Source organism: Mobula hypostoma, chromosome 8, assembly GCF_963921235.1.
Source record: "Mobula hypostoma chromosome 8, sMobHyp1.1, whole genome shotgun sequence".
NCBI classification, from domain to species: domain Eukaryota; kingdom Metazoa; phylum Chordata; class Chondrichthyes; order Myliobatiformes; family Myliobatidae; genus Mobula; species Mobula hypostoma.
The window spans coordinates 79,603,241-79,617,839 of NC_086104.1; the positions used below are offsets into that span (position 1 = coordinate 79,603,241).

Here is a 14,599-nt window from a genome sequence, read left to right on the forward strand (position 1 = left end):
TTGGCTTTGAGGGAGAAGCCAGAGAGTGGTAGTAGATGGTTGCCTCTCTGACTGGAAACCTGTGACTAGTGGTGTGCCACAGGGATCAGTGCTGGGTCCATTGTTATTTGTCATCTATATCAACAATCTGGATGATATTGTAGTAAACTGGATCAGCAAATTTGCAGATAACAGATTGAAGGTGTAACTGACAGCGAGGAAAACTATCAAATCTTGCAGCGAGATTTGAACCAACTGGATAAATGGGCTGAAAAAGTGCAATATGGAATTTAATATAGACAAGTGTGAGGTGTTGCACTTTGGAATGACAAATCAGGGTAGGCCTTACACGGTGAATGTTTGGGCATTGAGGAGAGTGGTAGCATAGAGGAATCTGGGAGTACAGATCCATCTTTCCTTGAAAGTGACGTCACAGGTTGATAGGGTCATAAAGAAAGCTTCTTTTGCACACTGGCTTTCATAAATCAAAGTACTGAGTGCAGGAACGGATGTTCGATTGAAGTTGTATAAGACGTTGGGGAGGCCTAATTTGCAGTACTGGATGTGGTTTCGGTCACCTACCTGCAGGAAAGATGGCAATGAGGTTGAAAGACTGCAGATAAAATTTACAAGGGATTTGAGGACTTGAGGATCAGAGTTACAGGGAAACGGTTTGGACTTTATTTTCTGGAGCATAGAAGAATGAGTGGAGATTTGATGGAGTTGTACAAAATTAGGAGGGTTATAGATAGGCTAAATGCAAGAAGGTTTTTTTTTTCCATGGAGGTTCTGTGTGACTGGAACTAGAAATCACAGGTTAAGGGTGAAAGGTAAAACGTTTAAGGGGGACATGAGGGGTAACTTCTTTACTCAGAGGGTGGTGAGAGTGTAGAATGAGCTGCCAGAGGAAGTGGTGGATGTGGGTTTGATTTCAAGATTTAAGAGAAATTTAGATAGGTACATAAATGGAGGTATATGGAAGACTATGGTCCAGGTGCAGATCGATGGGACTAGGCAGGTTAATAGTTCGGCACAGACTAGAAGGGCTGAAGGGCCTGTTTCTGTGCTGTAGTGCTCGATGACTCTATGACATTGACACAACCATTTAGAAGTAATTATCTCTGATGGCACATTGTTTCTTTCCCTAAATGTGTTATCATCTTGTTTAATTAGCCTATCTGCCATTCTATTTGTAACAACACTGAAGCAAAAGCTCCGGTCCAATAGGAGTCATTACATTAGAGTCAAGTAATTCAGAATTAATTACTGCCATTTATTTGGGAAGTTATTGTAAAATGTCTACAATGTCCTTGGCAAAAAATCATAGAATATTGCTGAAATGCATTTTTGCGTGGCAACTAATCTTGGAATAGAAAAGATATTGAAAACCCACTCAAATTTCAGTCTACAGTCATTGGCATCATTTATGTTATTCGCTGTGGTTGCCAATTGGTTTCGTAATGTTACTTATATATTGTTATCTATTCATGCACGTGCCCATCCCAACATATGTGATTTATTAATACAGCAGAAATGCTCATTTATTCAGTGAAGGGCAATGCAATCCTGGCTGAGCCCTGGCACTTCGCAATCTCCCGAAGAATGCAAACTGAATAAAGTCCATAATGAACCAACCTCTCTTTGCGAGACTTTCATTGGGCTCATACTTCTCAATGAGCTGTTGCACTTGTTCTTGTTTCATCGGAGGATAGAGTATCTCGTTCAAACGCGGATCTCTCTGCTTAGAATTGATGAAATCTGTCATCTGGTCCACTGTTAGGTATGGCTTGCTCTTTGCACCACTGAAACAAAAGAAGGGAAGTAAAGCTCAGTATGTTTCCATTACGCTGGAAGAACTCATAACATCTTGTAATAAGTAGATATTAGATAGACTTTTTAAAATCTCCTTTCGCTCACTTCCATTCCATTCCAGCTCATCATTGTACTTCCATTGACAGAAGCTATCAAACAGTGAATGAAAGACATTCATGCCCCATCACTGCAAGACAGTGACACAAACTAAAACAATATGGCAATCAATTTACAAATTCACAGTAGTGAGAACTTCAGTGATCAGGACACATCTAAATAACTACAACTGTTATTTTAGTTGACTCCTTTCACTCCTAGCCCTCCAAATCAATGCAAAGCCCTTTAACGAGCCTCTAAATTCTTATCAATGCAATGGTAAGGATAATGGCACTCATCCCTATTTATGCACAAATCGCATTACTATTTTAACTGCGAAGCCATTCGAGCCAGCACCACCATTCACTGTGATCATGGCTGATCATCCACTATCAGTATCCAGTTCCTGCCTTATCCCCATAACCTTTGATTCCACTATCTTTAAAAGCTCTATCCATCCCTTTCTTGAAAGCATCCAGAGACTTGGCCTCCACTGCCTTCTGGGGCAGAGCATTCCACATATCCACTACGCTCTGGGTGAAAAAGTTTTTCCTCAACTCCGTTCTAAATGGCCTACCCCTTATTCTTAAACAGTGGCCTCTGGTTCTGGACTCACCCATCAGCGGGAACATACTTCCTGCCTCCAGCGTGTCCAATCCCTTAATAATCTTGTATGTTTCAATCAGATCCCCTCTCATCCTTCTAAATTCCAGTGCATACAAGCCCAGTCGCTCCAATCTTTCAACATATGATAGTCCCGCCATCCCAGGAATTAACCTTGTGAACCTACGCTGCACTCCCTCAATAGCAAGAATGTCCTTCCTCAAATTTGGAGACCAAAGCTGCACACAATACTCCAGGTGTGGTCTCACTAGGGCTCTGTACAGCTGCAGAAGGACCATTTTTCTCCTATACTCAATTCCCCTTGTTATGAAGGCCAGCATGCCATTAGCTTTCTTCAGTGCCTGCTGTACCTGCATGCTTGCTTTCAGTGACTGATGTACAAGAACACCTAGATCTCGTTGTACTTCCCCTTTTCCTAACTTGACTCCATTAGATAATAATCTGCCTTCCTGTTCTTACCACCACAGTGGATAACCTCACATTTACCCACATTAAACTGCATCTGCCATGCATCCGCCCACCCACCCAGCCTGTCCAAGTCACCCTGCATTCTCATAACATCCTCCTCACATTTCACACCACCACCCAGCTTTGTGTCATCTGCAAATTTGCTAATGTTACTTTTAATCTCTTCATCTAAATCATTAATGTATATTGTAAACAGCTGTGGTCCCAGCACTGAACCCTACGGTACCCCACTGGTCACCGCTTGCCATTCCAAAAGGGACCCATTAATCGCTACTCTTTGTTTCCTGTCAGCCAGCCAATTTTCAATCCATGTCAGTACTCTGCTCCCAATATCATATGCCCTAATTTTGCCCACTGATCTCCTATGTGGGACTTTATCAAAGGCTTTCTGAAAGTCCAGGTACACTACATCCACTGGCTCTCCCTTGTCCATTTTCATAGTTACATCCTCAAAAAATTCCGGATCATTAGTCAAGCACGATTTCCCCTTCGTAAATCCATGCTGACTCGGACCTATCCTGTTACTGCTATCCTAATGTGTCGTAATTTCATCTTTTATAATTGACTCCAGCATCTTTCCCAGCACTACGTCAGGCTAACCGGTCTATAATTACCTGTTTTCTCTCTCCCTCCTTTCTTGAAAAGTGGGACAACATTAGCCACCCTCCAATCCACAGGAACTGATCCTGAATGTATAGAACATTGGAAAATGTTTACCAATGCGTCCACAATTTCTAAAACCACCTCCGTAAGTACTCTGGGATGCAGACCATCAGGTCCCAGGGACTTAACAGCCTTCAGACCTAACAGTCTATCCAAAACCATTTCCTGCTTGATATAAATTTCCTTCAGTTCATCCATTACCCTAGGTCCTTTGGCCACTATTATATCTGGGAGATTGTTTGTGTCTTCCCTAGTGAAGACAGATCCAAAGTACCTGTTCAACTTGTCTGCCATTTCCTTGTTCCCCATAATAAATTCACCCACTTCTGTCTTCAAGGGCCCAATTTTGGTCTTAACTATTTTTTTCCTTTTCACATACCTAAAGAAGCTTTTACTATCCTCCTTTATATTCTTCACTAGTTTACCTTCGTACCTCATTTTTTCTCTGCGTATTGCCTTTTTAGTTATCTTCTGTTGCTCTTTAAAAGTTTCCCAATCCTCCGCCCTCCCACTCGTCTTTGCTATGTTATACTTCTTCTCTTTTATTTTTATACTGTCCTTTACTTCCCTTGTCAGCCACTTGTAGTCACCCTTTTTGATTTTGGCCACCTTTTACATTGCAACTCATCCTGTTGACTCAAATTTGTCCTTTCCACAGCCTCTGATTACTACACATTCCCTCTTTTTGTAAACCAGGTACCTCATCTTCAGCACTGTTACCCGCCTTTCCTACAACTTGCATTGAAGTATATGCAGCTCGGAACACCAGTCACACCATGCTCAACCTTTCAATTCTTCACTTTGTCTGAGGACTTACCAACATGTGTCTGCACAATCTCTCCACTAACTGCTCTGGCACTCTGGTTCCAATCCCCTGCAACTTTATTTAAACCCCACCAAAACAAAATTAACAAAACTTCCCACTAGGATATTAGCCGCACTCCAGTTCAGGTACAAACCTTCCCTTCTGTAAAGGTCTCACCCTGCTGGAAGAGTGCCCAATGATCAAGAAAAATCATATGCCCTCCCTCCTACACCAACTCCTTAGCCACATATTAAACTGTAAAATCTTCCTAGTTCTGGCCTCACTAACAAGGGGCACAGGTAGAGATCCTGAGATCACAACTCTGGAGGTCATGCCCTTTAACTTAGCACCTTAGCTCCCTGAACTCCCTATGCAGAACCTCGTTACTCGTCCTACCCATATCATTGGTACCTACATGAACCACGACTTCTGGCTGTTCATCCTCCCACTTAAGAATGCTGAGGACTTGATCTGAGATATCCTGGACCCTAGCACTCAGGAGGCAACATACCATCCGAGAATCTCGTTCTGGCCCACTGAACCTCCTGTCTGTTCCCCTAACTAACAAATCACCTATCACCACATCATGCCCTTTCTCTCCCCTTCCCTTCTGAGTCAGAGGTAGACTCAGTGTTAGCGACCAAGCACTGTGACTTTCCTCTGTTAGGTCATTTCCCCTGACAGTATCCCAAGTGGTATACCTGTTGTTGATAGGGAGAGCCTCAAGGCTCCTTAACCCTTTTCCCCTTACTGACTGCCACCTAGTGTCCTGTGTCCTACAGGTTGAGTGTATCTACTTCTCTAACTATCACCCCCTCAGTCTCCCAAATGATCCAAGGTTCACCCAGTTCCGGTCTTGCTGACGTTGAGTGCAATTTTGGTGTTTAGACCCACCATATAAAGGTGCTCAGTTCTCTTGTTCCTCTCGCTACCGCCAAAACCCAGCTGATATTGTACTCAAACCATCAATTATTAGTCAAATAAAACATTATTTGCTGCATCTTGCAGTAGTTTTATTTCTTGAAGAAACACTGTATACAGTAACCTCTTCAACACGAATGGAAATAAGCTGAAAATTCCTTTGAGGCTTTTGATTTGAATCATGTGTATTTTTCAAAACACTGAATAAATCACATGAACATTCACAGATTTTTAGTAGCACATCCAACAATTTACTAAAAAGTTCCACAATGCACCATACTTACTTCCCAGGCAGCCATAACAGCAGAATTTGAGAAATATATGAATCAATTCTTCCAAATTCTAAACAACTATTTCACACTGTCCTACAATCCCATTTCCTGCTCTTGCAGATAAAGGGAATAAATATTCTTTTTCCTGTTGTTTAGGGGAGGCAGATTCTGAAAATTCCAATTACTGAAAATGTTTATTTATCAACATTTAAAAAATTCAATTTATTGAGATATAGTGCAGAGAAGGCCCTTCCGGCCCTTTGAGCCACACCGCCCAGCAACCTCTGATTAACCCTAGCCTCACCACGCAACAATTAACAATGACCAATTAACCTACCACTCGGTACGTCTTTGGACTGTGGGAGGAAACTGGAGCACCTGGAGGAAACCCATGCAGTCATGACGAGCAAATACAAACTCCTTACAAACAGCGGCAGGAACTGAACCCATGTCATTGGTAGTGTAAAGCCTTGTGCTAACCATTAATGCTACTGTGCCGCCATTTGACTCACAGTGAAAAATTACCAGCAACACAGAGCATAAGAATTAATATGGCAATGATGTAGGTTGAATTTTTTTTTATTTCAAAATATACTTTATTCAAAAATAAAATTATGTACAATAAACCATTCAATAACTTTCCATACTTTACATATGTTTCCATTATACTCGGTACATATCCATACTTATGGCCACCCACGTGGCACTCCAGTTGCTCACCTTACCACATCATTGTTGAGTGGTATACTCCCCGCCACCCGACCCCTCCCACTCCTGCGGGTGAAGAAACCTATACCATGGTCCTTCCCCACCGGGCCCTTGCGGTGGCTGCACCAAGTTTCAGTGCGTCCCTCAGCACGTACTCCTGCAGCCGAGAATGTGCCAGTCGGCAGCATTCTCCCACCGACATCTCCATGTGCTGGTAGATCATCAAGTTTCGGGCCAACCAAAGAGCGTCTTTCACCGAGTTGATGATCTGCCAGCAGCACAGGATGTTTGTCTCCGTGTGCATCCCCAGGAACAGCCCGTAGATCAGAGAATCCTCTGTTACGCAGCTGCTGGGGATGAAACGTGACACTAGCCAACTGAATGGCCCAAGAAGGAAGCACACTCCAGTCGCATTACCACAGGAAGCAAGACAGGAATGGGAATAAGGCAGTCACCTCCCATCCCTGCACACTTACTGCAACCACACACGTCCCGCCAGTGAATCTGTTCCGTTAATTGCTCAGGTCATGGCTGATTTGTATCTTAGCTCCATCTACCCAGCTTGTCACAACAATTTATCAATTTCAAATGAAAATGCTGCTATAATGTATTCAGTTGACAAATTAGAGAACAGTTGACAGCATTGATAGAGAGTTGGGCCAATTATGTAAATAAAATGAAGTACAACTGGTGCATTTTGATGTGCAGACGAGTATTACACAGCGTGAATTTGAATATGTTTGCACTTTCTATTAGTAAAGTTGAGGTAATAACTGCTAATCACTCTGAGGAATTAATTATATTTTTTTGAACCCTGTGCAGTTTTTTGGTTAAGCCAGGCTTCAGTCACTGTGTACCATTTTGGACAATATCTCTTTCCAACTGGCATTGGAAAGAGATCAAAGAAAAACTAAATATTAGAATCTTATCGGTGTTTTTTGTGGATTCTAACCGTGGAATTTCATTCAGTTATATTTGAAGTTTAGGGGGAAATGCATCCTTCGTAAGTCTTGTGAGATCCAGGGTGAAAGTATACCATTCAAAGTCTATGAAAAGAGTGAGTTTAATTGTTTCACCTGCTTTACGTTTCAGTTCCATTTTGTTAATTTGATTGATGGCTGCAGTATTATCCAATAATGACTGCAAAATATGCAAAGGTGCATTTTTCATCGTCCCTTGCCTTATTCATGGCCCCAGATTTGTGAAATCAGACTGTCTAGAAGTTGAAGGAGGCTCCAGTGAAGAGCAAGAAAATCACACCCTGTAAAGATGGGCATTGCTCCTCCAACCTCATAACCACAGTGGTAGACTTCCTAGTTCTATTTTACTCTTCCACAAAATGTGGAGATTACTGGTGAGGCTGGCATTTATTGATGGAAAGTCTTGCAGGATATATTCAGAGAACAAGTATCAATCACAGGTTTGTCGGGGGTTGCTGGGGCAGTGTGGCTCAAAGGGCCAGAAGGGCCCACTCTGCACTCGAAAACTAAATAAAATAAAATAAAATCTTGTACACCTGGCAAACACTAGCTGCCAGAGTAAGAATTGTGCTGAGCCTCCAAAAGCCTTCTAAATGGCTGACTAAAAACTACATAGCTCAAAATACTCTTTTAAAAGAGCCTACTGTATCCGGCCTCCTCTACGTTGGTGAAGGTAGGAGGGCTGCTTTATCAGCACCATCACTCCACTGATTTCCTGGTGGCCAACCATTTTAATTCTAATCCCCAATCCGATACGTCAGTCCACGGCCTCCCCTACTGCCATGTTGAGGCCACTCTCAGGTTGGAGGAGTAACAGCTGTTATTCCAACTGGGCAGCCTCCAATCTGATGGTAGGAACATTAATTTCTCCAACATCCAGCAATTTTTCCCCTCCCTCCTTGACTCCTCTTCAATTTCCCTCTCTGGTCTCTTACCTCTTCTCCTCACCTGCCTATCACCTCCCCTAGGGCCCCTCCTCATTCCCTTTCTCCCATGGTCTACTATCCTCTCTTATCAGCTTCCTCCTTCTCCAGCCCTTTACCTTTTAAACCTAACAGCTTCTTACATTATCACCCCTTCCCAACCCACCTGGCTTCATCTATCACCTTCTCCTACCCCCACTCTGCCATCTTCTTATTTTGTATTCTTCTCCCTTCCTTTCCAGTCCTGATGAAGAGTCTCGTCCCAAAACATTAACTATTTATTCATTTCCATAGGTGCAGTTTGATCTGCTGAGTTCCTCCAGCATTTTCTGTATGTTGCTCTAGATTTCCAGCATCTGGAGAATCACGTATTCAAAATATTCTTTGTTCCTTCCAAGGAACCAAGGCAACACTTTCAAAATATGTCACTTAGTCTGCCCAAAGCTAAGAAATATTTTCTGGAGAACGAGAGGTGCTTGTTCTGATTACATTTTAGAATCCAGAAATGGCTGATTAGCTGAATGACAGGTCATCATTAATTTCAGGCAGATGTGGGCTGCCTTTGGTTCAGGGCCTTTTATTGGACGGATGCAGTGCTACCTAGCTCCAGGTGTCCATGCAGACCTCTGCCAATCAGACTGGCTTTCATTTTGTGCCTACAACACAGGTACGACAGAATAGTATTTATGCCCGAGCTGCTCAAGGCGTGGCTTTGCAATTTAAAATGCCCACATTATCGTTGCCTAGAGGATAGAGTGCAAAAATAGTGCTTGAAGCTATTTCAACAAGGACTGACTCATAGAAGTTGCCCGTTGTATCATTTTTCTCAATCCATGACAGCAGTAATTGTGACAATGTGGAGTCTCACCAACCATGAGAGAATGGAGAGGCAGAATGAATGAAAGAGGTTACTTTGAACTTTGAAAAATTGTTGCCACCAAGAGGTCTGATCACCCTGGACAAATGAATACTGTATATTTTAATTACTTTCTCCCTGATGACAAATTGGTTTCAATCCTGCAATTCTTTGAAAATCGCATAATGAAGCAAACTGTATATGCCAGTTTTGCAAACTCATTTCCATGACAAAACAGCCAGTCTGTGTTGAGTGAAGAGGCATCACTCTGCTTTATAAGGATAACGCTGTTCCAAATGAACGTGTTTGTTCATTGGACACGTGCAATGCCAGCGAGGACAGCATTTATATTTGTCCCTAATTGTCCTTGACCAGAATAAGTTGAGTACAATTTCTGGAGTCTGGTGACACATCTGGATCATGTCAGAGTGCTACTCTTCAAGGACATTTCTCTCCTGTGATTATTTCTGCTACAATTTTTTGTTGGGTTTAACACTGGGGCCTGCAGTAGGTTTCATTATTAAATCTTTGAAAGTACAGAATGGGGGGAATTCAGTCCATCACATTAATACCATTTCTCTCCACTTTATTCCACTGACCTGTTCTTTTCCCTAATCTGAGCAATTGCTTCCTTTTATAAATATTTATCTATTTCCTTTACTGCTGAATTTTTTTTTCCAATATACACTCGGGTATTGCATTTTGCAGATGACCAAGACTTATTGTGTCAAAAACAACCCTCATGATATGTCTTATTCTTTTGCTAATCTTCTTGAACTGATGCCCTCTGGTTATAGATTCCTCTGGTAATACAAATAGTTTCTCATTGACTTCTCATTTTGAAGACCACTGTACATCACCCCTTAACTTTCTTGACTTCATGGTGAACAACCCAAGTTTCTCCATTTTCCTCACATCAATTGAATGCTTTTGCTCTGGTACCATTCTAGCACTGAGCACAATTAATGCTATAGATTTGAGATACTCGCCCCTGGTGACACCCCAAACTAGGATTGACATCTTACTTTCAATCCCATTTATTTAATGATAACCCATCTAGGCTTGAGAGAACACATTTCTCCACACCTACCCAGTGCTCTGTAAGTGAAACACGTGCAAGACAGAATTATCTCGTGAGTACTACAGCCAATAAAAAAGTCTTAGATCCAAACATAAGGTAACACAGCAATACTGAATGAAATAAGAAAATGGACTTCTTACAATTCTGAAAAGACGCTGTCAATTTCAGGTCGAGGACAAATGTTATTCAAGAATGCTTGGAATACGTCGGTTGTGAAATTTTCTTGAGGAATGGAGTCATTCTGCAGATTTCAATGATAAAAAGAACATGTCATTGCTACCAGTAAATATTTCCTTTTAAGCAAGTAATTTCAGTTATGTTTTGTGTAGACAGAAACGAGCAGATCTTACAAAGGTACTATTGTAACACATGAGAGACAGCAGATAGCGTAGGAAGCTTTAATACTGCCGTGACTCTGGTGATATCCTGAGTAGGTTCAGTGTTAATGCTATTAAGGAATAACTGAATAACTCACTTTCAATAAAACATTTAACTTAAATTTATAGCTCCCAGTATTTCAGACAATATTAAAAAAGATATTTAAACTTATCTTGGGGAATAAGGCTGGTGTCATTATTTGTACTAAATGTATTTTCCTTCTGCAAACATAACCGTGGTCTTCGAGGATGTGATAAAATACTAAAATCTGCAGGAAATGTCAAATAAGAAAGTGAATGAAAATGTACATTTTCATCAGGACAAGCAATCAGATCTTGGAACAATAGACTTCTGATGAATTTGTTCTGAAAATTCTTTTATAGGGGACATTGACCAAAATAAACCTTCAATCAGTCACCTTTCATGTCATCAACTAACGACCACAAAACCTGTCACCTCCTGCTTCTACAGACACATTTATTTTATCTGATGCTTTTAGAGGAATATCATTGTCTCTGATCTGTTTTTCCCTCACAGGACTCACCATCCCCACAATTTGTAACTTCCTTAACAACAATCATCATCAGTCCTGCTTCTGGAACAAAGTGGTTTGTTGGAACCTCTTCAACTTAATTTTATCATCATTATTCGGATGGTTAATTAAAAACATGGAGAAAGTAGGGAGCTCTAAGGTGCATCTTAATGAGGAGAGACAGAAAAACAGGTGACTAGGTGTAAGCAAGTGAATTCCAAAGATTGGGACCTGGATAGCTGAAGGCACAGCACTGATGGTGGAACAATTAAATTTAAGAGAGTAAGATTTGAAGAATGCTTACTTCAAGAGCTTCAGGTTCCTAGGACTGAACATCATCAACAGTCTATCCTAGTCCTGGTCAAACCATGCTGGAGCCACGGCCAGGAAAGCTTACCAACACGTCTACTTCCTCAGGAGGCTAAAGGAATTTGGTGTGTCCCCTTTGGCCCTCATCAATTTTTATTGATATTCCATAGAATGCATCCTGTCCAGGCACATAATGGCTTGGTATGGCAACTGCCCTGCCACGCAAGAAACCGCGGAGAATTGTGGATACCACTCAGCACATCACGGAAACCAGCCTCCCCTCCGTGACTCTGTCTACACTTCTTGATGCCTCAATAAGACAGCCAACATAATCAAAGATCCTACCCAACACAGGCAATCTCTCTTCTCCCACTTATTAGACAGAAGATGCAAAAGTCTGAAAGCATGTTTCATCAGGCTCAAGAACAGCTTCCATCTCAATGTTATAAGACCATTGAATGGTTCCCTAGCATGATAAGATGGACTCTTGAGCTCTCAGTCTACCTCATTCTGACTTTGAACCTGACTGTCTACCCACACTGTGCTTTTTCTGTACTGCAACACTTTACCCTGCACTCTGTGTTGTTTTACCTTGTGCTCTCCCAATGCACCGGTGTAATGAATGTACCTGTATGGAGAGTATGCAAGATAAGAGTTCATTGTACGTGTGCTAATAATAAACCAATTTACTAATTTCTCACGTGGCCATAGGTTGGAGATGAGAGTCACAGCGCTGATGCCATGAAAAGATTTGAAAGCAACACTAGAATTTTTTTAAACCGAAGCATTACTTAGCCATGCTGCAGCATAGAATAGGTCAACAAGAGGAAGGGTGAATGGAATGGTGTTACTCAAGAAACTATGCAAAAGAATCAGAAAGGCTAGTCAGAATGGCCAGGTCTATAGGGTTTAAAGACATGGAGGAGGTTTTCGGCAGCAGGTAAGTTGAGGCAGGGGTGGAGGTGGAAACTGTATTTTAGATTTGGGATGTCAAGTGAAGCTCATCTCTACATCAAATATGAAACATGAGTACAAACATTCTGGTTCAGTTTAAGATAGACAGGAAAGCAACTGATAGCTACAGAATGGAGTGAAGGCCAATATTTATTTGAAGGAAGTTTCTGCTTAACCAGACCATCATTATGAAGTTTATTCTGTAATACACACAAAATGCTAGAGGAACTCAACAGGTCAGGGGCGTCTATGGGTATAAACTGAGAGCATGAACAACATTGATTTCTTTAATTTTTGGTAATATCTTCCCCAACACTCCACCCTTCTTCCTCCATGCATTTACTATTCTGGCTCCCCTCTTACCCCTTCTCTGCTCCTCACCGGCCCATCACCTCTCCCTGATTCCCCTCCTCCTTCCCTTTCTCCCATGGGCCCCCCTCCTCTCCTATCAGATTTCTCCTTCTTCAATCCTTTACATTTTCCATCTATCACCTTCCAGCTTTTAACTTTATTCGCCCTCCCCCCCACCCACCCACTCGCCTTTCTCATTACCTGGCTTCACCTATCACCTGCCAGCTTGTACACCTTCCCATTTATTCCTCTCCACAGATGCTGTCTGACCTGCTGAGATCCTGCAGCATTTTGTGTGTGTTGCTCTGGATTTCCAGCATCTGCAGAATCTCTTGTGTCCATTCAACAATATGTAATAACAACATAAAAATGAATATATATCTAGGAAACACAAAGTACAATATCAATGAACAAGACAGGGTGATCAGAAAGTCAGCTCTGAAACAGCATTACTATATAACAACTAGAATGACTAACGTAAGACAGGTTATCCCTGGACATACTGTAACAATAGGCCGAAAGATCTGAAAGTTTCACAACAACTAGCATTTGAAAAGCATATTTCATAAAGTAAAACTTTATTAGTTGACCAAAATACTTCACAGGAGAATTATCAGACTGATTTGGCTGTATAAGGAGACTTCAAGACATTTTCACGCTAGTTTACTCAATTCCCAATTAAATCATGAAGAACATTTCTGTTCGTTGTAATGCTCGATTCATTTGACATTTTTAAATGTTAATGTGGTATTTCTATTTCCCTTTTGACATGCTCATTAATCATTCACATCAGAGTTCAATTAAAAAGTAAAACAAAAACATCCAGTAAGCTGCTAAATTACAGCTTCCAATGGATATTGTATACAGACAGACATAAACGGATATCTCGAGACAGGATAACCAAGACAAGCCACAATAAAGAAATACCAGTAATATTAATGAACAGCAGTGCAGACCCTATTCCTGCTTGTGGTTCTTAACTTTCACAATCTCCACATCTCCCCCATTCTGACAAAGAACACGGAAGAGCTTCAAAATCAACAGTCATGACCAAACTTCCAATTTCCTTAGCGATTTCCTAATATCCCCAGAGTTTAATAAATGCAATTTATCAGCAGGTATATGAGTGGGAATATTTTTGTTCCATCTTTGCAGAACAGACTTGTTGGGCCGAATGGCCTACTTCTGCTCCTATATCTTATGGTCTTTGTTCAACTTACAAAATGCTCCAACACTGCTTCAGGAAGTGCTGGTCTTTTAAACTCTAGCAAATAATTTGTATGTTTCCCTACCTGCCCTTTCCAATCTGCTTTTTTACCAAATGACATTTTTGCTTTCATAATTGCTGATACAGAGACAGCATCTTAGAAGAATCACCAAGATGATAGAGTCCAAATTGAAGCATCTTTAGATTTGCTTACCCCTAAACCAATATTGACAATACTGAGTCCTGATGAAGGCTCTCAGCCCAAAACGCTGACTGTTCACTCTTTTCCACAGATGCTGCCTGGCCTGTTGAGTTCCTCCAGTATGTTATGTGCGTTGCTCGGATTTCCAGAATCTACATATTTTCTCGTCTTTGACAATGCTCTCTGCCTGACAGCATTGGAAACTCACTCAGGCCAATATCGCTGACAAAGGATGGGTACAATAAAGCTGACAATGGCAATTCTTTGTTGCTTTTTGAATATTTTGTGAACAAGTTGCTGCTGACTCTTGAACAAAAACACAAATGTTTTGAGGTGGGTAGCAGACACGAAACAGTAACTGTTTTTCCCTTCCACAGAAGTATGACTGACTGAGTTCTTTGAGTATTTACTTTTATTTACTTCAGATTTCAGCATCAGCAGTTACATTTGTTTTGCCATCAACTTTTTTTTTCCTTAA

General features: G+C 41.3%; 1 protein-coding gene across 6 annotated transcripts in view; it reads right to left on the reverse strand.

Moving 5' to 3' along the window:
* Positions 1–14,599, reverse strand: part of plcb1 (phospholipase C beta 1) — a 958,218-nt gene that overhangs the window by 249,262 nt on the left and 694,357 nt on the right. For all 6 annotated transcript variants that reach the window (XM_063056185.1, XM_063056184.1, XM_063056187.1 and 3 more), the window contains 2 exons: positions 10,329–10,429; positions 1,615–1,781 (listed from right to left, as the gene is read on the reverse strand). In XM_063056185.1, coding sequence (XP_062912255.1) covers positions 1,615–1,781; positions 10,329–10,429 — 268 coding nt within the window. The remainder of the gene's footprint in view (positions 1–1,614; positions 1,782–10,328; positions 10,430–14,599) is intronic.